The 26,290-nt window shown below is 40.3% G+C and overlaps 1 protein-coding gene across 1 annotated transcript in view; it reads left to right on the top strand.

The window, feature by feature from the left end:
• camkvl (CaM kinase-like vesicle-associated, like) overlaps positions 1-26,290 on the top strand; it is a 43,631-nt gene that overhangs the window by 14,443 nt on the left and 2,898 nt on the right. The window contains exons 2-10 of the mRNA XM_022191802.2: positions 17,128-17,234; positions 18,450-18,581; positions 18,856-18,930; positions 19,713-19,851; positions 23,396-23,516; positions 24,201-24,276; positions 24,456-24,592; positions 24,816-24,894; positions 24,990-25,077. Of these exons, the coding sequence (XP_022047494.1) occupies positions 17,140-17,234; positions 18,450-18,581; positions 18,856-18,930; positions 19,713-19,851; positions 23,396-23,516; positions 24,201-24,276; positions 24,456-24,592; positions 24,816-24,894; positions 24,990-25,077 (942 nt within the window). The 5' untranslated portion in view covers positions 17,128-17,139. The remainder of the gene's footprint in view (positions 1-17,127; positions 17,235-18,449; positions 18,582-18,855; positions 18,931-19,712; positions 19,852-23,395; positions 23,517-24,200; positions 24,277-24,455; positions 24,593-24,815; positions 24,895-24,989; positions 25,078-26,290) is intronic.

Below are 26,290 nucleotides of genomic sequence, written 5' to 3'. Positions count from 1 at the left end.
CAGGCAGACTTGTATTTACAGACATGGGAGGAGGTCTATATATCTTCCGACCCTGATGAGGCATTTAATGTCTTCTTATCTATATTACTTCTGCTGTATAATAAGCATTGTCCCCTTGAGAAACATCATATTAAAGATATTTGTAATAATCAGCAAAAACCATGGATTACTAAGAGCATAGTTAAATCGTGCAAAAAGAAACAACAACTCTATAGATTATTTTTGAAACATAGAACCAAACATACTGAAGAAAGGTATAAAATTTATAAGAATAAGTTGACACAAATAATAAGACTCAGTAAAAAATTGTATTACGATAACTTGTTGGAACAGAACAAAAGTAATATCCAGGGTACTTGGAAAGTACTAAATGGTATTATAAGAAATGGAGGGAAAAATAATAAATTTCCTACATATTTTAGTGTCAACAATGAAATGGTCTCAGAAACTATAGAAATCACTAATGCATTCAATCATTTTTTTGTTAATGTAGGACCAACTTTAGCTAACAGCATTGCACAAGCTAGTAACCAAAATGAATTTGATGTTAAAAGTATTAAAAGTAATATGAATTCTTTTTTTATTAGAAGTGTAAATGAAAATGAAATTATAGAAATTGTAAGTTCCTGTAAGAATAAAAGAACAACAGATTTCTTAGATATAGACATGGTTTTATTGAAAGATATCATTCATATAATAGCAACTCCGTTTGCCTATATCTGCAATCAGTCTTTTTTAAGTGGAACATTTCCAAGTGCTATGAAAACTGCAAAAGTTATACCGATCTTCAAAAGTGGAGACCGACATCAATTCACTAACTACAGGCCAATTTCAATTCTTTCACAATTTTCTAAAATACTGGAAAAGTTATATGTAAATAGACTTGACAGTTTTATAGGGAAATATAACTTGTTATGCGAACAGCAATATGGTTTTAGATCAGGCAGGTCTACTGCAATGGCGGTTATGAAACTTGTAGAAGATATATCCATATCAATAGATGAAAGAAAGTATGCAATTGGAATTTTTGTTGATCTTAGTAAGGCCTTTGACACCATAGACCATTCATTGCTTTTAAAAAAAATGGAAAGGTATGGAGTTAGAGGGACGGCATTGGCCTGGTTAAAAAGTTACCTTGTTGATCGAGACCAGTACGTTCAAATCAATTATGTTAATTCTGAAAGAATAAAAATAACCCATGGTGTTCCCCAGGGCTCCGTCCTGGGTCCCAAATTGTTTATTTTGTACATCAACGATATGGTTGAAGTTATGCGAAATCTACACTGTATACTGTTTGCTGATGACACCAGTCTTTATTGTTCTGGACAAAATCTTGAACTGCTTATGGACACAGTAACATCAGAGCTTAAAACATTAGTAAAATGGTTTGATAGTAATAGACTTTCGATTAATTTAAATAAAACTAAATATATTATTTTCGGAAATAAAACTTTTACTAAATCTTGCCAGTTGAAAATTGTGGACGTTAAAATTGAAAGAGTGTGTGCTACAAAATTCTTGGGAGTTGTCATTGACAATAAGCTTAATTGGAAATCACATATAAATACTCTAAAATCAAAAATTTCTAAAATTGTTGCAATTCTCTATAAAATAAAGCCCTGTGTGAATCAAAATGCACTCTATGTTTTATATAACTCATTAATTCTGCCATACTTGAATTACTGTGTGGAAATATGGGGCAATAACTACAAAACAAATATCCAGCCAATTTTTCTATTGCAAAAGAAAGCAGTCAGAGTTATTGGTAATGCACATTACTATGCTCCTACAAATCCACTTTTTGTTCGTTTTAATATCTTAAAATTGCAGGACCTTGTGGATTTAAGTACAGCAGTAGTAATGTACAAGGCTTATAATAATTTACTCCCAAACAGTTTACAAGGATTGTTTGCACCCAGAGAGTCTTCATACAATCTTAGAGGAACGGCTATTTTTAAGAAAAGTAGAGCGAGGTTAGATCTAAAATGTAGATGTGTTTCGGTCCGAGGTGTTGATCTCTGGAATAAATTAGATGATCAGTTAAAAGGCTCCAAAACAATCAATATCTTCAAAAAAACATATAAACTGAACACGTTTCTAAATTATAGGAAACTTGAGTAGATATTCCGTTGAGCAAATTGTCCTGGAAATTTTTTCAGTTTTTTTTTTTTTTATTACTACTTGACTTCATTATTTTGTTTTTAGACATTCAAAATGTATTGTTTTGTCTTATTTTTATTTTCTTTACTTTTTTCTGAGTATACTTTCATTCAATTTGGTTAATATTTTCTTATCATCATTCTTGATGTTAACCTCTTCAGATGTATATATATTCTTTTTTGGTTACATTTTTCCTCTGTATGCTCTGTATATTGTAGGACTAACATTGTTAAGCAAGTGTGCCATTTTTTTTTTTTTTTTTTTTCTTTTTTTCCTTTTAATTGTGTCTAATTGTTTAATAGGGTTTGGCATAATAAGTCTTAACTTCAGCCAAAACCCTTTCGATCTAGCCAATTTCAGAGCCAAATTGTCGTAATGAATTGTCTTTTTTTCTTTGTATGTGCTATGATTGAAGAATAATAAACAAACAAACAAACAAACAAACAAACAAGGAAGTCTCTCATTGAAGGAACATGAACACAAACCAGCCACCCCTTTCTGACCTATGTGTAGTAGAAGGATGGCTCAATTACAGAACCGTAACAAAAACAAAGTCAATAAACTTAATTCAGACCAGAATTACTTGAAAATATTTGGTCAAGCAGTCATGTAAAGTCCAGCTGCCCATATGTAAACTTGGAGACACTAGCTTCATCCATACTGAACTGTGGTTACATTTGCATTTTTCACTCCCACAGGAATAGGCCCAGTGGAAACACAATTTCCACTTCAGGTACAAAACTCATTATTATTTGATGACTGGAGACTGCGTTCTCCAGTAAAATGGCAACCCAGTAAATTATTTTTTTTTCCCTGCACAAGCTTACCTCCAGTGAGCTCCACAGGTACACTGGATGCTATAAGGTGTGAGCAGTATACCCACACACTGTTTAAAAATAGAGAGGGCCCTGACAGTCCTACACAAACTTTCACAGGAGAGACCTCTGTGTTGAATTGGTCTCGAGCCTTACGACTCTTATCCAAAACTTCAATCGCTACTCCCTTCTCCTCTTCTGCTCCTCCTCCTTTTTCTTCCTCTCCTCTCTCTCCTGGGAGGAGGTTTTGCTTCTATAAGTCTTCTATCACACTGAATATTTCACAAAAGCACCCCCCCCCCCTTCCTAGCACACATACACACACTTCTGACTTTCTCACAGAAGTGTTATCACTTTGATTCCCTCTCACACTTCACATCTGTCGTCCTCCATGCTTTGTCTCGGTCGTTCATTCTTTCTTTCTCTTGTCATCTTACTCTGTCTTATTTTCCCCTCTTTGTCTGACACTGGTGTCCACTTCTCTGTCCTCACTTTACTGCCTCCTCCTTGCTTGCTCTCCCCCTGAACCTCTTTGCTTCTTCTCTTCTCGTTTTTAACACACATCTTTTAAAACATCCCTGCTTTTATGACTATTCCAGGAATGCATTTGAAATATATACGTCTTAAAAGGATTTATCACTTTGTAATCAATACACTTTCCGTTCGACTCCTCTGTTCGCTTCCGGCTTCATTTATGATGCAGCCTATATGAACAAATCCGATGCTGTGTTTGTTGTAGAGTTAATTCAGCTACGTTGCTGGAAGTTGGTTGTTTAACTTTTCTCTTCACTGAGGTCATACAAGATGACGTAACGATCCCACAGCGTACACAACTGAAAGAGGCAGGATTTGCTGCACAGATTGCCACTACAGGAGAAAAAAAAAAGCAGCCAACTTGTATATGATTAGACACGCAATTTTCTCAGCTAGTGTTACTTTTCATATACGCGCAGATACATTCATGACGTTAAACGAATCAGTGCATCATAAAAGACTGTGCAAAGGACCGATTTGTGTGCTAAGCAGGATAAGTCTCTTCTCCAACCTCCTTGTTTGTGTGCATTTGCCCCGTTGATTCAGCCCCCAGAGTTTTAATGACGTGCTTTTCGGCTTGGAAATTAGATTTTTCATCTTATGATTATTGTTAGCCAAAGCTTAGCTGCTGCCTGTGTGTTTTGCAATGCCTCCGAGGCTCTAATCCAGGAACAGAGCACAATCGCTTCTCAAAACACTCCAAATGCATTTAGAAGCATCCCATACAAAAAACAGGTGTCATTCTGGTCACAAAGGCTTGCATCCCATTTTCTCTTCATCTCTTTTCCATTCATCATCGTCCTCTGATTGTGACGATATGCATAAGAGTCAAATTATTTGGAATACAATGTGGGAGGAGGTATTTGAAGTCCCATTAGAGGATGTGCTTAATATTTCATAGCTAGATGGTACACAGCAGTACAAAGTGCACAGGCGCCTGCAGTAGCCTCGGGCTACCGTCTACACTCACTGTGCACCTCCTGAACATGAGTTAACACGGATAGTGATTCAATCAGTTCCAGGTTGTTGTTTTTTTGCTTACTTCAGAGTAATCAAAGAGACTAAATATGTAGTAGAAGCACCAAGCAATTCAGAATGTAATGCCTGCACATTGTCACTATTATATGGGATGACATGCATTAACATTAGAACAATAATATGTTTTGTCTGCCATCTGGAGTCCCAAAATAAAAGGGTAGACATTGCCAAAATAGTTCATTTAGTCATTAATTTCATTTTAGAAAACCACATGAAAAAAATAGCTTCATAATGTCAGTTCACTGTGAAGTTTGGAGCTGTTTTAATATTTTTTCCTTAGCTTCTCACCTCAGATTGACTGTAAACTTCACTGATCACTCATGTGACAGATGGAATATGACCATAGCTCTTTGGACGACGGCTTTGGAAATTGGAATCATTGATATAATGTAGCCATGAGTGCATCACCGGTGCCAAACTGTCGTTAGAAAGTTTTATTTCTGACCCCTGTGTGTACATGTGGGGAGGAGCCATCTGCATGTGATTACGTAGTGGTTTGGGCTGCTAACGTTCCCAAACTAGACCATGCCCAACACCCATTTATCATCATCACCCTCTTCCTTACTGCTCCTTCTTCTTTTCCATCTTTATTATCTTTGTTGGTCCTTCTCTTAAACTTACCTCTCTCTGTCTCTCCCACTCTAACTTTCCCATGAGACCAAATGGCCTAATTTTCATCGTTGGACTTGCACTTGAGCAGGCTTGTCCTCCTCACACAGAAAACATGCTCACTTGCAGACGTGCTTGTACAGTTAGTCGAAATATTCGCAGGAGCAAGGTGCATTTTATCGATATTTCTATGGTGTTTGGTCATATTCTTTTTGCAGCGTGTATTCCAGCATCTACAGAAACCAAATAAGACACTGACTGTCTGTACACGTACTGTAACGTCGACAACTGTAAATCATGGCAACAGCTGTGTCCTTGGTCTCTGTGATAGTGTGCCATCTCTTTGTTAGAATGCAGTTGTGTAGAGGTGTGTTTGTGATCTAGAAGCCTTGAGGATTCAGATTACTGCGTTTGTCACAAGTTGAAGAGAAGCCATCACCTCCTGCTAATTGAACCCCGCTTGAGACTCAAAGGTAACTCCTGGGAAGCTAATGAGCATCCAAAATTTGTTGAAAGAAAAAGCTGAACAGCGTCAGAGGTGGTTTCATGGTGAAATACGCCGTTCGTTGAAAAGTTATTCATCCGTTAGCCTTGGGTTAAAACTCAATCTGGAGAAAATTAATTTCTTGTTTGTAATCATCCAAAGGTGAATTAGCAACTGTTGCCAAGCATTTAAAGGTGGAGTCTGTGATCTCAGAGAAAGATGAGTGATATTTGGTGAGTTAATGCTTTAATGGTTGACATGTGCCAGCTTTGCCCTTTCTCTCACTATTACTCTCCTCTCCCTCCCATTTTTCCCTCACCCAGTGCACGAGTGCTAGCGTGCACGAGCATGACTGTGCACAGGACACAGTGGAATGGTTTTTTGTGGACTGGTTCCGAGCCACTTTGTTTAGTATTTACAGAGCCAGGGCTTTATGAGAACACTGGTTTTCATTCTGTGTGCGCGTTTTTTCAGCGCACACACAGAATGAAGAGCTGGCGGACTGTTCAGAGAATTTGACAAAAGCTACTGTTAATGAGAGCACATTATGCAGAATACAGAATTGTTTTCTATTTTAGCATTTATTCATGGAGGTCGATTAAAAACAAATGAAATGTTAGTCAAAAGTTCAACATGTACCGTGTCCTGAACTGCATTGACCAAATGGTGACTCACATTCCACATTCACAGGTGGATGCAGTGTGACAGGTGGTGAAAACCTCAGAGCTCTGAAGCACCTGATGATCTGTTTTATAACAGAAATTAAATAGAGTCATCCTAATGGAGCACTGCTTGTATCCTTTTTTTTTCTTTTTTTGTTTTTGCTTGTGTTGCGGTCGATGGAGCTGTTCCGGCTCACAACACGTTGTCTTCTGTATTCCCTGTTGACGTTTCCTATCGACCAAGGTTTGCCTCGGTAGAGTCAATAGGAATCTCTGTACTCTTATTTGAGACAGACAGGTATGTTGATGGACAAGCAAGAAAGAAAAGGCAAAAAATAAAGTCAACTCTTGCACTCTGTCATTCACATGCATTTGCTTTGAGCTGTGACCCATATCTGGCGTCTCGCTCAGCGGGCATGTAGCATATAGCATCCCTACACAAAGGGAGAGACAATAAGTTTACTGTGAGGAATGGGTGAAGGAATGAAGAAAAAGCAAGGAGGTTGTGGAGGGAGCTTCACTTAGTGGTTATAGGAAGCAGTATGGCAGAAACTATAAATTTGAAAGCTTGTCTGTTAGGTTTTGTGTGCGTCTGTCTTTTGTTTCACTCAGACTTACTTTACATGTGCATGTGTTTACGTGTGTGTGCGTGTGTGTGTGTGTGTGTATGTGCATGCAAATTGAGGTGTGGATTGAGCCTTTCAATTGAAGTCTGGGTTTTTGGAGAGGCACTTTGTGTGGTGTGACTAAAGGCCATGTATGGCCACAAAAGGAATGAATTAATGCAGTCGTGATCAATGGACAACAGCGACAACCACACACACACACACACACACACACACACACACACACACACACACACACACACACACACACACACACACACTCAATGGATGCTGGGAAAGGAGGTCTACAGTTTAATTTATTCCTCTGAGAATAAAAGTGAGTCCAGTGGCTAAACACATGTGTATGTGTATGTGTGTGTGTGTGTGTGTGTGTGTGTGTAGGTGGCTCGTGGGTAGATACATTAGTGGGTCTGGATGTGTTGAAGTGAGATTGGATCAGAGGTGTGTGTTTGTGTGAGAGAAAGAGGGGGCTCTCTTCACATAGTGTCTCTGGAGCATCCAAAAGTGGATTAAGTGTAACCAAAAGTGCCCCCCCAAACACACACACAGAAATTAAGTTGGTTGACGAAAGTAGCATCGACTCACAGACCCGAAGGGAGCTGCATTTTGAGTCATTGATACCGTGCGTGCTTTCTGGGTTGTTCCTCCTCGTCAGCTCCCCCCGGTTACAAACGCACACGTGTAAAACACACCTAGACCCACACGGAAAGGCAGCCATCAGCCTTCTGCGCTTTCTCCTCTGAGTATTACAGCATCCTCTGAACGAGCTCAAACTTCTGAAACATGAGCAACATTTCCGCCTTCTCTCGGCCCTTTTGTCTAATCTCCCATGTCTGCTGAAAGCGTTTATCTTGCGTTCTGTAAGGTGTGCGTGTGGCGGAGTTGAGAGGAGATGTTTAATTCAGTGGCTTTGATGTTTGACACGTGAGCCATGTGCGACGTGGTCATGTCTGCCTGGCATGGCAATATTTTCTGCACCACAAACTTTTCTCATGAGCCTGATTTTCCCAGCCTGCATGCATGAGTGAAGCCTGAAATACAGTCTTTGCTTTATGTTGTTTTTGCTGTTTGATTTATGAATGTGTTCTAATACAATATTTATTCACGACAAAGAGATGTGAAAGCAATGTTCTTCTGGTCGCATTTAAAGGTCCTTCTCAGACAAAAATACAGATAAAATGTAGCAAGACTTAGCATGGTATGTGGTTTGCTGTAGGTACAGTGGTAGAACAATAACTAACAAAACATTTAAAGCATGAGTGTGAGCGCGCAAAAGAGCCGCCTTTCAGATTAGTGATAACAGTTGCTGTTTATAGCTTGTACAACTGTCTTATCACAGGAACAGAAAGTGACACACCAACAAAATCAGAGATCACACAATAAAGGCAACAGTGAGGTGGGTCCTAACATTATCTCTAGGTAGACATGTTTGTCAGCCTCATGCTAGCAGAGCCAGAGCATGTCTCATTCATCATGCTTAGATACATCAGGATTGTCTAAGAGCTACTTTTCGTATTCCTTATTATGCTACGAGATTGGTGATTTCAAAGCAGCTAAGTCACAGGGAGATAATTGTCAGAAATCTCAATTTCCAGTGACAGAAATATCAAATTTGTGGAAATACAAGGATACAATTGAGAGAAAATGTGGTTTTCTGTGTAAAACAAACACAAATACCTCAAAGAAATGCAGACTACTGCAGGAAATTACACTGGTGTTATGCTGCTGCTATTGGTGGTATTTATGATAAAATAGCCACGCATTAGAGCACTTGGAGGCTTCCTAATAATGGAGAATATGGATTGTTAATTTCATTAAATAACAGTTGTACATTGGCATTATCGACTCTGTCCTCACGCTACAAAGAAACACAATTTACCTAGGGTGTAGTTGAACAAAGATTAGTCTGGTTCATATGTGATTATATACAATATTCTACAGTAACTTCAATTACGCCTTTCTTGAAACATTCAAATTAAGAAACAAGCATTATGTGCACCCTATGTAAGATATACATATACTGCATCTTATACCCTGCATTCATATCAATGTGAGGAAACTTGAGGTGAACCCTCAAAATTACCAACTAGAGCCTCAAATCTACTTCTCTGTGAGGCAGTCTAAAACAGAAAAACAGAACATTTACAGCTTCATAAATGTGGGATTTGCTTTGATAATAAAGCCAGCAATTAGTTGGTCATTTGATTGTGATGACCAAATTAATTAAGTGTCCCACTCTCAAGTTGATAAGCAGAGTGTCAGCCACAGTCAGCCTGTCAGTTGGTCCGTCACTGAAATCTACCAGCTATGTGATGCCAAATAAAAATAAAAATGAGTGTTTTCTTGCCAAGTACAGAGTAGGTTTGATGTTAATTTGTTATATTAGTAAGCATGGTTTTAATACCAGTTGACATGTGGAATTGTGACCAGTTAGAAAAGTATTTTAATTACTTTTACAAAACTTTTCAAGTGTTTATACATGTGAATAATCCAGACTTTTTGAAAAAGCCGATAGGTCATTTAAAGAAATAGCATCCTCCAGCACCTACATTTCCCATTAACACCGGATTTCACACCTTTAATAGGATTAGCAGTGTCTTTGCGTTTGCTTTTACTGCACCGGATGTCAAGTGTCATAAATTAAGACAGACAAGGCGGTACAACATGCACAAAATCACATTATGGATGATTAGAAGGAGAGAGGAAGTAGACTCATGCCTTTGTTCATCCTTTTTTTGCTGTTAGTTTCTTATGAGCAAGAAATGCTATAAACATGTAAATGCGCATCCATGCTTTATGCAAAAGATATGTGTAATATATTTATGATTGTCTCACTTCTCCCTTGCTAATAATCCTCTACTCACCTCCCTATTTCTCTCTCTCTCTCTCTCTCTCTCTCTCTCCCTCTCTCCCTCTCTCTCTCTCTCTCTCTCTCTCACTAACAGACATGTGGAGCTCTGATTTCCTATTGTGATTTTTATGTTCCACTCCAGAGGAAGTGTTGCTCCTTGCCTCAATCTGTGTGATTTTGTATGTCGAGGTGTGTTTCCGACCCTCCGATTTAGACAGAAAGTTACTTGCACAGACGCACACATAATCAGAAAAAGTGATCACCATCCATCACCCTGTGTCATATATATGCAGTGTTTGTGTGTGTACATCTGTATGCCTGCAGGTCCTGCTTCAGGCTATTCTGGTGTCAGACAGAGCAAGCCTGCCAGCCAGATATTGCATCATTCTGTGTAAGCTACAGGCAAACACGCACACACACACACACACACACACACACGCACACACGCACACACACAAACGCACACACACACACACACACACACACACACACACACACACACACACACTTTTTTCAAAAGGCACTCTGTGGCCCTTCTCCCTGAGGATGCACTCTGTGTGCAAGACCTGCAAAGATCCACTCCTTTAATGAGGGGGACAGGAAACAGTGGACAGGCAGAGAGATGGGGGAAGGAGGAGGGAGGGAATTAAAGGTGAGGAAGGATGTATTTCTGACAGTCAGTTTGAAAACAGATGGATCCCATTATTCACAATAAGACAAGGCTGTGTGTATCTACACATCCATATGCTGTTGGATTGTGTGTCTATGTGTAAATACGGGATAGATTTCATTTGTGTCAGTATTAGGAAACGGGTTTCTCTCTCGCCGGGCAGATGTGATGAATTTTCATTAGAGCGCTTCCTTATTAAACCTGTTTCTGACCTTGCGTATGCCTTGCAGTCGCACACACCAACACACTAAATGTCTGTCTCGCTTACACATACAAGCACATCACACACACGCATGCACAAGCCTTAGATAAGAGCCACTCTGTGAGCAATAAGGGAATTAGTGTTTATAACAAGCTGGAAGAAGACCCCATGCTGTGAAGTCAGTGGAAGAAACAAATGGAATGGGTATTGCTGCAATATGCACTTCATGTACGCACACACACACACAAACACACACACTAGGCATTATATGACATCCGGACGTGCATAACTCTTAATACTTGAAGTTGTGTGTGTGTCTGTGTGTGTGTAAGCGTATTGGTGGATTTACAGTGATTATTCATTCACCCTCTCTCTCACTCTTGTATCCCGTACTACACTTGATTTTATCAAGCGCTGTAATTCTGATAATTGGCCCTTCATTTGTGTCTCCTTTTCATCTCTCTCTTTTCCTCTCTCCCGTGTACTCTTCCATGTCCTCACAACTCTCTTATTTGTCCCACTTTCATGTTGCAGCATCCTGATAAGGTCTGGGACTAACCTCGGGCTGCTGCGTTCAATGTGGAGCATTTGTCTACTCAGGCAACGAGTTCAGTAGGAACCGGTGCACTGATTTCTGTTTTAATGCCATTATATTCTTACTGGGAATATGTTTTGTAGGGCAAAGTGATATTAATGACGATATGAAAGTGCTCTCAGCTCTGTCTGGGATATTCATTGTGTTATTATTTCCTAATTACACCCTGTGCAATTCTTACACAACGCTGAATGAAAATTTCCTCTGAATGATTGTAAGCCATAAGCTCTCCAGATGTTCGGTAAACAAATCCTTTTGCGTCATGTTTTTTTCTTCTTCTGTGTATTAAGTAAATCACGGGAGGTCTTGACTGATCAATAAAGAACAGACTGCAACCGTCACGTCTAGTTATATACAGATGAAGAGGCACCCACTGATTTGTGCAGAAGAAATACATAAATGAATATCAAGGTGAGAGCGTAATCATTGCTAATCTCATTAAAAGTGTGAAGCTTGATGGTAATGGTGGGTAATTACCCATTTGAGGGCTTTTGGGACACAGAAAATTTCCTTTTGTAATATAGTGGCGTGTGCATGTGCGAGTGTCCCTGATTTAATTGTACAAACACGCCAGTGTGGTTGGATTAGTGGTTGCAAAGCACAGGAATGGCATACAAATCCATGCTCTTCCTTTATTCCCATTAGTGTAACAGTTAAAACATCAGGGGTTGCCACATCAGTAGTAACCCCTGATGTTCTTCTCCCTTCCCTCGGTCAGGAGTTGCTATGATTAAACCTTTCATTCCAGAGGTCTGCTAAGTCAGGGATGAGTACGAGCGAAATGGTGAGATGAAAGCAACGCAGGGCCAAGGAGAGGAGCACGAGTGAGAAAAGAAAGCAGGAGAGGCAGGGAAGGAAAAGATGCTTTCAAATGAAATGATCCTGGTGTCTGGTTAAGGGATTTGTTCCTGCGGAAGGGCACACCTGTGTCTGCTGCTGTGATATAGGCACGTCAAACGCTAATGAGGGACAGATATATGCAGTGTGCTTCCTTTCCACATAGGGACAGTTGTGATGAAGTGCACTGAACCGTGCATGTCTGTGCGTGCATGTGTGTGTGTGTGTGTGTGTGTGTGTGTGTGTGTGTGTGTGTGTGTGTGTGTGTGTGTGTGTGTGTGCAACTCAGGTGGTTAATGCTCATATAGAGGCTGGCATGCCAGCTCTTGTTCACACAGAGAGATGTAACATGAAGTGAACCACCTCACTCTTCTCCTCAGGCAAATGTTGACATACTTGTTAATATACCTTCTAAACACACACTCACACACACACCTCTTGGTGGTGTTTGTTAACTAGTGTCACCTCCTGACAAAACGGGATCAGCATGACTTCATCACGTGTGCAGATATCAGGATTGTGGCGATGCTGATAATGATGCCGTTGTTGATTTAGAAGCTTCGCTGTGCAGCATCTGTCTGAAAGTGACAAGGACACACTGACACAACTAACCACTTGACTGACAACACAAAAAGACTCCGCTAAAAGCAGCTTCACACGGCAGCGGGTGAAATATTTACATAGTATACATTTGCAATTATTTGCAGCTTTCTGAAATGGAGGCACATCAAAACCAAACTAGTCGCCGCAGATTGTCACACACCACATAGACCTGCTGGAAGATGCTGCTTTTCGTCAATATGCCACTCTGTTTGCATTTAGCCATGAGCTGCAAAATGCAGATATACAGATAAGAAAGGAAGGTTGTTTTTTTTTTCCTTTTTTTCCCTCCAAGAGTTGGACTGAGCACAGGCTTAATAGGATAGGCTGGCTAAAGAGACGAGTGCCAGTAAATAGCAGATTTTCTTAGAATAACCTTGACGCCAAGAGCCTCTGAAACGCTTCCCCTCTGAGCTGATAAAAAGATATTTTATTCCATTTGATTCATTTTTGAGCTTTTGCTGCAGCCTAAACACAACACTTGTGAACAAGCACACAGACACCCACAGATGCAGAGACATGCACAAGCAATTTGAATTAAGGTGCTGAAGATAAAGTGTGATGTCTCGGATAGCTCGGTGCGCTTTCACACCTGAGTTTGTGTGCGGCTGTGTGCGTTAATGGGTGTGCCTTTCAAAGGCTGAAGCAGAATGTGCAGCAAGGCGTATCGTTTTCCTTGTTCTTCATATGGCATTTCTACATCCGTATACAAAACAGACTTTGATTTAAAATGTATAAGCCAAATTTAAGTGAATGAACATCCATATAATCCCCCTTTTTAGTCCAGCTTTGTTTCATTATGTCAGTTATTATGACCTCTTTTTTACAGTCAGTTGCAATGTGAGTAGAATTTTATTTGGAACATCGAGGCGTTGATACTTTATAGGATCTAACGATTTCCGCAGTGAATAAACATGTGGTACCTGCACACACTGAAGATAGACATCCATCACACATATTGATCATAATGGGATGACAATAGATGGGAGAAATTAATTTTCCATCTGTAGTTAACCCTGTAGTCACAAACCCTCCTCACATATCCTTAAAACAATCCTTTATTTCAGCTGAGTGATATAAGGCTGACATCTGTTTGGTCTCTGATCTGAAAACGATACTTTTTCAAATAAACAGTATGATGAAAGAACCAATGGACCAACTTGTAAGTGACGAGAGACAGGTTTGCCTTGTTGAAATGCTAGATTTACTGTGCCGCGAAGCATATTTGCTGATCATACAAGACCTTTTTGTAATCCAATATGCAGTCTGACTTCATAATTTCAAGAAATTATATATTCACATTTACTTTAAAAGGTCAGTATCACTGCATACCCATGGGTGTGTGTAGGGATGCTCAGTCATCTTATATGAACATGTGAAAAGTTGGTAACTGCAGCCTTTAAACAAACAGGTGAGCAAACACACAAATAAGTGCCGAATTTTAAAATCATGTCTGAAAAACTGTGCTGCTGAAATGTCAAAGCACACAGAACACGGTCCAGTTCAAAGAAGGTGCAAAGTAACACCTACTGCCAAGAGATCGGTGGTGGCTGAAGCATTGTGTTGCGCTGCATTTCTTCCATTTTCTCTAAGATTGTTGTGCATGCAAAAATCTGGCTGATATTCAAGATGTGTGTGTTGAATTTGTGTAGCTGAGAGGTTGCTCCGTCAGCATGCCTTCCAGTGTTTTATGACATTGGGGACAGCCTTTCATACTCTCATCACAATGAGTCACACAGTGCATTACCACACAAAGCCTGTTAGCACATGCACACTTGCACCCACATGTACACACTCACACACCTGTGCAAACATTCAGTCACACATAGTTGCGAAGCTGTGAGGTTGATAGGTACTCTCAATCTGCCTCTGCAGTTCTGTGTTTTACACTTTGTTCTGTTCTCATGTACACTATTCTCTCCATCCACCTTTTCACTTAGTCACCGTGCGCACTCTTCTCCTTGCCTTTCTGTTCCCATCTTTTCTCACCTCTTTTCTCCTCATCTCCCATCTTTCTCCACTCCTTCCCCCTCTCATCTCCTTTCTTCTGAAATCCTCCCATATCTCCTCCTACTCTTCGTCAACTTCAAGGCCCGTACTGACTCAGTATTCTGCAGGTATGATGTGTTTTTTATGGCATCTGAGGTTTCTTTTTTTTTTTTTTTTGTTGGAGGAACAATCTCCATTGGCACAAGCAGAGAAAAAAAGCCAAACTGTATCTCTACAAGAAAGGACAGACAACAAACTGATTAACGCTCTTCACACCTAAAACACAGGCAGTTATCTATTATTCCTTATGAAGACATCCACCTTTAAAGCCTCCTGGGAGTTGCTATTTGACAGATATAATGATTGTAGATGAAATAGGAGGAAAAGTTTGGAAAAAAGTTGATGCAAGTGCGAGGGTCGAAACTGATTTTTAAGCAGCTCCAGCAAACACCTGATGTTGTTTGTTTGCTGTTATGAAGACATCACACTTAAAAATCAGAGTAACTTTAAACCTAAAAAGAGCATGGAGCCAGTGAGGACAGACTTTAAGAATTCTCCTCAAAGTTAGCATCTCAGAAGTTATTTGCCAGCATATTTGGTGACCCCAACTGACACAACGACATTTTGTGCTTTGTAGTTGTTACTTTATTTCAGTGGGTACACTTTGTTCCCACAGGGATTGATGTGCTCTGATCACATCAAGCCCAGCTTCACCTTCACCGTCCTGGACCTTGTCGTGGGAATGTTGTTGTTCTTGCATAATCTTCTTGCAAAACCGGGCCTTTTCAATCTGGCGCTACATTCCAACAGCCACACTATCCTCAAGGGGGCATTTGCACTCACACAAGTGCGTGCATATGGACACACATGTACACACACCCTTCTGCTCATATCTGCACATGTGACATCAACCTTTGCATCTGCTCAGACGCACGCTCATATATGCATGCACACACGCACACACCATCACACACGCAGTGTATCCATGCACTCTGGATTAGGGGTACAGATTAGAGATTAGAGCCAGCACTGGGATTACACAGTACTCTGCAGCCCCTCCTCCACCGTCGGCCAGAAGCACCTCTGGCCCTATCATCCACAACGGCGATGCTATATTCACAATTTCACACACAAATGAGGATTTTGCGCCGCTGATGCATTCCTTAATCCTAAATTAGCACTCGCGACGTATCTTCACCTCTGAGGATTTCTCTTGTCTTTCTGTCCTTAGTCCTCATTTCACAGTCTCTATTTTTCTCAGCTCCTTTCTGCCTCGCTTACACACAGCACAACCACGTCTTCACAGCACAACTCGCTCTCTCTAGAATCGCTCGCATTAATCAGAGTTCCCTCTCAGATGTCCCATTCCCTCCCATCGCATAATTTCTCGACTTTGTGCCGACTTCTCTAGATGTGGCCCTAAGCCCCACAGAGACGGAAGATAAACTCTGCAATAGAAATGAGATGTCCAACAGGAAGTGGTTAAGTCGGGCATTTAGTGGAGGAGAAGGACCTTGAGGACGGATGAGTGAAGCTTCCAGGGAATCTGTCTCCTACAGTGGAAGGAGTGTTTAAAAGATGTGGGTGAGGATTGCCTGAGGACTGTGGTGAGATGGTATATTGATTGCTGATTCACTATCTAGAACCTTGATTTTCTACCTGGGCGTTTGGGACCTCCTGTGGGGGTCACACACTATTTTTGATAGGAAGAATGTGATTGTGAAATACATACATATAAGGAAGAACATCCCCCATTCCTGTGATTACATACAGTATATGTACAGTACGTGGAGTTCTATGAGTGGGAGTTCCTGTGAGGTGAAATGATAGATTTAAAGTGAGCGACAGCGAGTTCAAAAAGGTCACGAACTACTGATCTCAATCAGAAGATGAATCAAAACTAACACACACACACACATACTGGCTGTCAACTAAAAGATAAAAAAAAATAAAAAACCCATGTCATTAAGTGTTGTCAATGGTATTCAGGACTGCAGTGATTGCGAAAGAAGCCAGCTGCTTTGGGGATGCAGGGACGCTGCCCTTTATAAACAAAATTTGACTTGAACTTGACAGACGTTGCACAGAATCTGTAGACTTTAGCAGAGTAGAGAGAAGCTTACTGGGTAGCTTAGTATCTGTTGACAAGGCTGGCACGCAACCAGGCTGCCAGAAGCGTTAGTATCCAGATTCGTTCAGAAGTTGACTCGGCTGTTTATGCGGTTCTCCAACTTAGAGTATATATTGTCGAGAGTAATAGTAATATCGCTCCCGAGTCAACCCCTGGAGGCTTTCATAACATTTCATCACTAACTATTCCTCTTTAACATGCGAGCCCATGCTCCCCTGCAATCCCCTTTATCTGTCTGTTACCTAAAGATGTCATCAAAATCATTTATATTTTATTTCTCCCCTGCAATGCAATGATTGAAATGTCTTTCTCTTTATTCGCTAGGTGAATGCCGTCATGCCATTTGGGTGCCTTGCCCTGCGAGATGGGCGGACTTACGATAGCATATCTGATGTCACAGACAAATATGAGATTGGACAAGTCCTCCGAGCGTAAGTCCCATAAAGCTTTATGGCTGGATTTCTGCTGCCTTATTCCCTCCTCTCCCCATGTAGAATTTATGGGCCCATTTCAGTAATCCCAAATAGTTTTTATTCCCTTCATGAATTATTTCAAATTGAGCGTTTTCACTTCAGATTTGCTTTGGCATTTCAAACGTTCTCACTGAGGGAATGGCAGAAGGTAATAGCATGAGGCTAGTGTGGAACAGACTCGACACACATTTTCTCAGTTTCATCCAGCCGATTGTCGGAACATTTTTGATCATGACAGTTCATTAAACACACACATTGTTCAAAGTCTATAATTTATTCTGTCTAAATGTTTTGTGACATGCCTGAAAAAAAGAAATATATTTGGACAGATTTTCAAAGATCTGTGCAAATCACCCCGCTGCTTAACCGGCTGAAAACGATCCATTTTCTTCTTCTCCTTGACACACTGAAAACGCACACATATGGACACACAAACAGCACACACACACAAATACCAATCAGTGTGAGAGGCCATATGGCAACATCAGCATCTGGCCTCAGAGATTTCTGCTCATCTTTTATATAACACACACACACAGAGACACACACACACTTAAAAAGACATTAAGTCAGAATGAAGTTCAAGCATTTGCTCATCTTTGGGACAATTTATTAGAGCAAGACAAGCAAAAGTGTTTCTTTCTCTATTCTGAATGCACCTTTACATGAGGTTCATCAATCATTTGATGTGGGATAAAGCAAGATGGGAAGGATAATTTGCTGTGATAGTATCAGGTGGGTATTAAAGATTCAGTATGAAACATTGCAATTTCTTTTTGTGTCACACCACTTTTTAAAATTCATTTGGCTGAAGTACTGTAAGCCCCAAAGGCTCAGAACCAGACTATGCCCAGCTGATGGTAGCAATAGACCCGGTTCAGACTTGTTATTTACAACCCTTTTATTCTACCCTACGACTTGTCTCCCAATTAAATTCTTTCGCTGTATTTCACCAAAACAGCCAGTGTACTTTGTCTCCCTAATTTGAATATTGTGCTTTTGTCTCTTTTGGTCTTTATTCTCAGATGTGATGAACAACAGCCAAAGACTTTTTTACGTGCTCTCACTCTGGCCACATCTTTCATCCTTCTTCTGGCATTGTATTTAAATGTTCTGCCTCTCTCAGTTTGTCTGTCTTTCTGTCTCTTTCTTTCTTTTTTTCCAACTGCGTAGGAAGGAGTTCTGCGAGCTGTGCCTGGCTAAGGACAGACAAACAGACAAGGTGTTTGTCTGCAAGAAATTCCTCAAGAAAGACGGCAGGAAAGTCCGCAAGGCTGCCAAGAACGAAATCATGATCCTGAAACTGTACGCAATCAGCCTGTGAACAGATGGATGGATGCTTGAGCAATGGAGAAAGGCATAGAGAAGGAGAATGAGAGAGTGTTTGGTTATTGGAAATTTCAAATAACTCACAAAACATGCTGGTTAATAAGGTGTTTGTATGTTCTGCTCTGCACTGACTTGAAGATTTTGCTTGAATACATGAGTTTTATAAAGGCCAGAACAGAGGATATTCAGCACCCTTCACTTGTGTGTGACATCCTACAGTGTGGGACTCCTTTTTTTGTTGTTGTTCCAGGGTCAATCATCCAAACATCCTTCAGCTGATAGATACATTTGAGACGCGGAAAGAATATTTCATCATCCAGGAACTGTGAGTGTTTCTTTTACCTTTCTTCACTATTTGGCTTTCTTGTGTAAGCATTCTTGACTACGTGTATTTAAGTGTGTGTGTGTGTCCTATTTGTACTTTCATGTACAAAAACACACACACACATCTCCATCAGCTCGAGGGTAGGGGCAGAGTCTCTCCTCTTATTACTGTGTGCTCTGTTGCTCCCCTCAGCAACAGGGGAAGGTGTTAGTTTTGATGAGATATTTGCTCTTAGTAACACTCAACATTACTCGGTGCTCCTGAAGCACTGCTTTGCTATGTCAGAGTCTCTACGGAGAGCTTCGGATCGATACACAAGAACCCACCTGGCCTGCATCACTTGTGACTTTCACATTTCAACATTTCCACATTCATTTGAAAGCAATAACGCTGGCTGACGCTGAGTGAACAAAGTACTCCTGTTGCGTTATTGACTTACAGAGAGACAAGCTGCACTCAGAGTGGTTGCAGTCATCTCCGTGTGCATAGGGCTCTTTATGTATAGCTCACACTGTTGCCCTCAGTAGTGCTGAGGGCAATAGTGTGATAATCACTTCCATCGTTTATCTCCACAGTAAACCGAGTCTTTCAGAGTAATGACCTGATACAGTAAGTTTTAATTGCTCAGCATCGGTAGCTTTAGGCCAGCAGTAGCTAAGCACTTAGCCTTACTAATGGACATGATAACTGAATTACCAAAAAGCTTAAAGTGATTTACAGTGTCGAGAAGTAGCAAATTTGGCAATGTGTGTGTACTGATGTTTCCGTTGGGGTGCGTGCAGCGCCACGGGAGGAGATGTATTCGACTGGATTCTGGACCAGGGGAATTACACGGAGAGAGATGCTTCCAATGTCATCAGACAAGTCCTTGAAGCTGTGGCGTACTTGCACTCGCTCAACATAGTTCACAGGAACCTGAAGGTACTCATTCACTGTTTTCCCGCCTGTTCCTACATTTCTGGTGTGTGTATGTATGTGTGCTGAGTGCCATTACAGTATTTCAAGATATAAATAGATTGATGACTTTCTCTAAAAAATACAGTCAGAAAACAGAAAACTTTATAGAGTGAGTAGACCTTTTCGGCTTCCCACCGTAGTAAGCAATATTAAGTCGTCAACTGAATATCTGTGGAGACACATAAAAGCATTGCTCTGCCATCTCAGTTAATGACTGAACATTTGATGACATTTTTATCATGGGAGTAAACACCGTCTTTATAGCTTAACACAATCTCTAGTGATAAACACACACACACACACATGTTTGTACTTCTATCTTAGTGAGGACATTCATAGGCGTAATGCATTTCCTAGAGCCTTACCCTAACCTTAACCATCACAACTGATTGCCTAAACTTAATCCTTACCCTAACCCTAACCAAACCTCAATTCATACCTGTTCTCTAAAAACAAGTCTTCACCCTCAAACATGGCTGTTTCAAAGTGAGGACCGGCCACAATGTCCTCACTTTGTAAAAAAATGTCCTCACTTTGATAGTTAAATGCAGAAAATGGTTCTCACCATGTAGCAAGTACAAGTACACACACACACACACACACACACACACACACACACACACACACACACACACACACACACACACGCAGATGGATTCATATCTTTAGCCCTCATTATCAGGCCATTAAGAAGGAACAACAGCATCTAGTGGGGTTCAGACTCCCCCTACTGGTAATAGACTGAATTCTATTTGAGTCTATGTGGTTTGGAGTATCCTGTAAGCCTATGAAACTTAATCAAAATGACATCCAGATGAGTGTAGAAAATAAATTAATTCCTAAAGAGCATTCAGGATGCTTTCTTTAATCCAATAGGCGTGCTTTTTTTGTTATTTTTGCCTTACATTTCCTTTTATCCTTCTTTGCCCAAAAACAATACTGGTGTGTGATTATTTGTAGGATATTCCAATAGTCACGCTGAAATGTTAAATCTGACAATCTGTTGCAGTTTGAGTGGGTTTTTGTATGTTACTGCTGTAAGTCTGCGCTGGATTTGATTTCGTCTTGATTTAAAAATGCCTAACATGTGAAACCAAGATTGTGAATTAATTTGACCTCATTCCTATATCAAGAGCTCAACACAAAACTGCAACTCAGTACAGCAAATTGACTGTAAACTTTAACCTCATTTTGCAACTTCAATGTGTAAATGGATGTAAGTCATGTGGAAAAAGTAAATACTTCCCTGGGGAATTGTTGACATATTTGGATGCAAACATTCTGTTCACTTTCATGCACTGCCTTCAGATAAAGATAATATAAGATTTTGCTTTAGTCAATCATTTGTGGACTATTATTTTAGTGTGAAAAGAAATACATCCTCGGCCTCAGAAGCTAGTATTATGTGTCCATGATTATCTGACATGAGTTTGCTTTTTTAACAATCTTCAGTGCAAAAATCCTTCAGTTGCAAGATGTTTGAGAGTTGTTTTTTTTGTTTTGCATGTACTGCCCATTTCAAATTCCCTCACAACATTTCTATGAAATTCATATCCGGGGTTTGACTTGGCCATTCCATAGCTATTATGGTCATTTTGTGATGGATTTGTCAGTGTGATTAGGATTCAGTTATTCAAGGTTCTTCATTGTGATACCAACACACATATCCACATGAGATGGAGTCCTGGTTGTAAGCAATAAATACAGAAAAATAAGGGAAATTGTAAAGCACTATAAAAACAATATACACAAGTGTTTACCAGTGGTAAACAGATAAATAGGCATGCGTGCAAAATGCAGTTGACTGGGTTATAAATGAAACTGTGCTGTGAGGTAGTGTCCATTTGGCCAAGTGGCCTGTATTGCACACGTAAAAGGTGTCAAAATTGTCTGTGAAAATAGTCATTGTCCTCTTGATAGGTACAACTTCAGCTTTCAAATAGATAACTTCACATTATCTTCAAGCTCTGATATGTGTTCTTCACTGAACACCTTTGCGCTTGACAGATTGCAAAAAAAAATCCTATTACATCTACTGCCTGTAGACACCGCGGTCCTATTATGACTCTCGAACTTGTTTCGTAGCACTTATCCAGGTTGTTTTCTCCTGACTAGATCCTTGCTTGTGTTGTATCTACTTTCAGATGTACATCACTTTGGGATAAAAGCATCTTCTAAATGAAATTGTAGAATTGTAGAACTGTAGAACTCAGAGCTGAATTGAGGACTGCAAACTGCCAAACCCCAGAGGCAGTGAAGCAAACCCAAACTACAACATCTCCACCACTGTCAAGGTTGCCTTTGGTCTGCACTATGCAACATGTCTGCTATTACTATGACCAAACAACTGTATCAATGAGTCATTTGTCCAGAGCGCATTGCTCCAAAATTTCTAGTCTATGTCTGTATGATCATTTGCAAACTGTAGTTTTGCCCTCATGTTCTTTTTGGACAGCTTTTCCTGGCATGCAGGCCAAACTTGTGCAATGTCTTTCTGATAGTACACACATGCGCTTTGACACCAACAGCTGCAGAATACCTAAAGATCCTGTGTTGAAACTTGGGTTAGACTTCTTTTTGCATCACATGCTTTGCTCATAGGCTTCTTGGGTGATCAGGCTTGCATAAATTTATTGCAATCTAAATCGCTTGCAGATGATTTTCCACAAGTGGAATGATTTACTGCAGATAATTTAGAGAACTTTTTAGAGCTCTTGCCAGACTCATAGGCATCCAAAACAATTTTTTTTGAAGGACTTAGAGAGCTCTTTGGATCTTGGCATGACAACGCCACACACTTCACCAGCAAAGAAAACACCAGATCCTGCATGTCAGAGGTTTAATTAAGACAGCTTCCATGTATGTAGGAGTGTACTTGCTTTTCCATGTGACTCATCTATTTTTTAATTTATGAAAATGATTGCAAAGTGTCAACTTCATGCGTTTTTTTCGTGACTATATTACCCTTTATCTGTCGGCACTGTTTCCATTTCGAATGTTTGCTTATCCAAATATGTCACAAAGTCAACAATTTCCAGACTTACTTTTTCAATCAACACTGTGTAAAAATGTATTCTAAATGTACACAGGATCACAAAGCTAATGTACACTGGTGAGAGTGTAACAGTAAACCTGATGGACATCAGCTCATCATCAGGACTAATCATCACTTTAATCCTGAGTATTTAACGGTTTGATGGTATGAAAGACAAAGAAACAAGCAGAAGTTTAACCTCTTTATACAAAGAGAAAACTCTAAAATGACTCTGAAAATGAGACATTGCCCTTCAGCTATGCATTTCTTTCTGTTTTTGTCAAATGTAGTAACAGAAAAGGTAGCGTCCAGCTATACTATGGAGTTACAGTAGTGTTGTAAAAGAGTGATTATCCAAATGATGAGCACTTGGTGTTGATCTGACTAGCTATGAGTCCCCTCATGGCAGGCTGAATGACAGGACTTTATGTGAATTTTTGTGCAAATTCTTATTCCGTGCCTTATTTTTTTCAGCTGGAAAACCTGATGTACTACACAGAAAACAACCATAACAAAGTAGTTCTACGAGATTTCTACCTGTCCAGATTTGAGAATGGACCCATCACAGAGCCATGTGGAACTCCAGAATACCTGGGTAGGTTTCTCTCTCTTTACCACTATGTGAGGCTTTTTTTTTTTCAGATATTCAACTTTACTTTTCTTTTTCTCTCTGCCTCTCACCTTTTTGTACATCTTTCCATTAGCTTTACCTTCTGTTGTGAATATGAGCATGGGGGCATTCTTTACTTTTTTGAACTCTCTACTTTCTTGTGTTTTTGATGACGATGACGATGATGATGATGAAGGGATACACTCTTCTGGTTAAAATAAGAAAACCTGAAACCCAGAAAACCACATAAACAGAACTGAAAGTGTGCATCTCCTGTCCTCCTCCAGTCCCTCCTCTCTTTTCATCTCCACTCGTCTTCTGTGTACTCTCTCGCTCCTCTCTGTGTCTCTGAGGTTCATGCGGGGGCAACTTCAAGTGCAGAGCTGTGCTTTGGCCCGTTTCTCTCTGGTGAAAGGCCAGGACAGTTATTCATAACGCTCAGTTGAGTAATTAAACTAATAAATAAGGAAAGGGGATGAAGGCCCTGATGGAAAATAGATGAGGGAAAAAGAGAGTGAAAAAGGGGAGCTTGTCTTGGAAGGGAGGTTGTCTGTGCAGTTTATAATTATGAATGTGGTGTGATGGGTTATAAATGACAAGCCGGCACATTTATTTCTGTCTGCCTCTTATACACTCTCTATATCTACTCCATCCTTTGCTGTTTCTCAGCTCCTGAAGTGGTGGCTCGTCACCGGTATGGCCGTCCTGTGGACTGCTGGGCTGTGGGTGTCATCATGTTCATACTGTGAGTGTCCGTGACTCATTTACAAAAGCAATAATATAAGCCTCACAAGACAACACTGAGCTGCATGCAAAATTGCTTTGCTTGATTTTTTTTTTAAAGGATATATCCTGAACTTGTTTGCATGATTTCAAAATAATAACCCTTCTTCTGTCTCCTTGTGTGTTTTTTCTGTTTTACAGCTTATCAGGTAACCCTCCTTTTTATGATGAAACAGAGGAGGAGAACACAGATCTGCATAATCGCATTATCTTCTGTCGCATTGTTGCTGGCGACTTTGAGTTTGATTCTCCCTACTGGGATGACATTTCACCTGCAGGTACATGAGTTCACCACATGATGGCATTAAACACTTAATTCAGTTTCCATCTATACCCTTACCCATTAGTAACCTTATGTCAACAACACCATTTAGTAAAATATTTGTTGTCATCTTTATCGAAATTGGCCTCATATGTCTGACTCCTCACATTAACAGATATCCATAATTTCAGATCATTAAATTTCACTTTCTCTACTCTACTTTCTTGCCATTCTTTCAGCTAAAGAGCTTGTCTGTCGGCTTATGGATGTTGACCAGATGCTGAGAATCACAGCACAAGATGCTCTTTGGCATGAATGGTAATTGTGTGCATGTGTTCACAAAGATGCAAACATTTTTGCACGGATCTGCAAGGGCTTGCATTCACGCATATGCTGTGTGTCATCTGTGTCAGGATTGCAGGGAACGGTGCATCAGAGAAGAACCTGAAGGATGGCGTGTGTGCCCAGTTTGAGAAGAATTTCGCAAAGGCCAAATGGAGGGTATGAATTCACTTCTACTTGCTTCCTGTAGTTGTAAATGATGTCGGTAATAGTATAACCGAGTGAGCAGCAGAGGAAATGGAGGAGAAACAGGATAAAGGGTGGGGCTTTAATGTCTTTGTAGCTCATTGCACAACTCTGCCGAGGTATGCTTTAAATGTATAAATGTGACATTCGTAATGAGATCCAGAGGTGTGAATGCTGAAGACAAAGCCGGAAGAAGATGGCAGCAGTGACGTAACAGCATAAGTAATAGTTATAACCTTCTTCTTTCTTCCCTCATGTGGTTCCCAGGAGTTGAAGGTATTTGTTTTTCTTTATGAGGGAGAGTGGAAGGACAGAGCATGAGGAGAAACTCACATCTAGTCTGTCATGACTCAATAACGCAACATCTTTCTAATGGCTGACCAACCTCTCAAATGATAAAGAGGATTTTTGAAGGTGAAATTGACCACAGTAATCAAACAATTCTGAAACAAGTTAAGCCTAAGTCGCCCGGGAGATGTATTGATCATGTCAGTTCTGTTGAAGCTCTTCTCAAGCTCTGTTCCTGCCCACTGTCACTCTGCCTGTCCCAGAAGAGATCCATCCACTCTGCCCCACTTTTCTTCATTGGATATAGACCCAGATGTTCAAAGTGGCCTGCTCTGCTCCTTTCCTCCTCCTCATCTGCACTAGTTTGTAGAACTAGGTGGGTTAAAACAAGATATTGATCAGCAAACAGGGAAGATGGTTTCTTCATTACCTTTGGATGAAGTTATTTAGTGTAGATAAGGAGAGGCAGGAATGGAAAGGATATGAGGGTTGTGGGCCACTGTGGACTGTTGAACTGCAGTGATTTGAACTCTAAGGCCCTCTGACATTCCTCTTACGTGAATCCTGGCTCATAGCCCCACAATGTTGTTACATCAAAGTCATATTTGAACCTCTACACCTGCTCACATAAGTCATATTGTGTTCAGTGACATTTCTGTGTCCAAATGGCTTTTCACTTCCAGAGAATTCAAGGGAATTCAATGCCCTGGCTTAGAAGCAACTACTAAGCTCACACATTTTCCTCAACTCCTTCAGTGTTTGTAGATCAAAAGGAATTGGATGAATGAATGTTTGCAGAAGGAGATTATCACGTCTGTTCACTTACCTTTTCCAGTCAACAAGCAGTTAAGGAGATTCTTGGGGAGAATGAGTCTTGCGATTGATTTAAACCAGGGTA

Source organism: Acanthochromis polyacanthus, chromosome 6, assembly GCF_021347895.1.
Source record: "Acanthochromis polyacanthus isolate Apoly-LR-REF ecotype Palm Island chromosome 6, KAUST_Apoly_ChrSc, whole genome shotgun sequence".
Taxonomy (NCBI): domain Eukaryota; kingdom Metazoa; phylum Chordata; class Actinopteri; family Pomacentridae; genus Acanthochromis; species Acanthochromis polyacanthus.
Note: the sequence above shows the minus strand (reverse complement) of the source record. Positions and strands in the feature narration are given on the sequence as shown.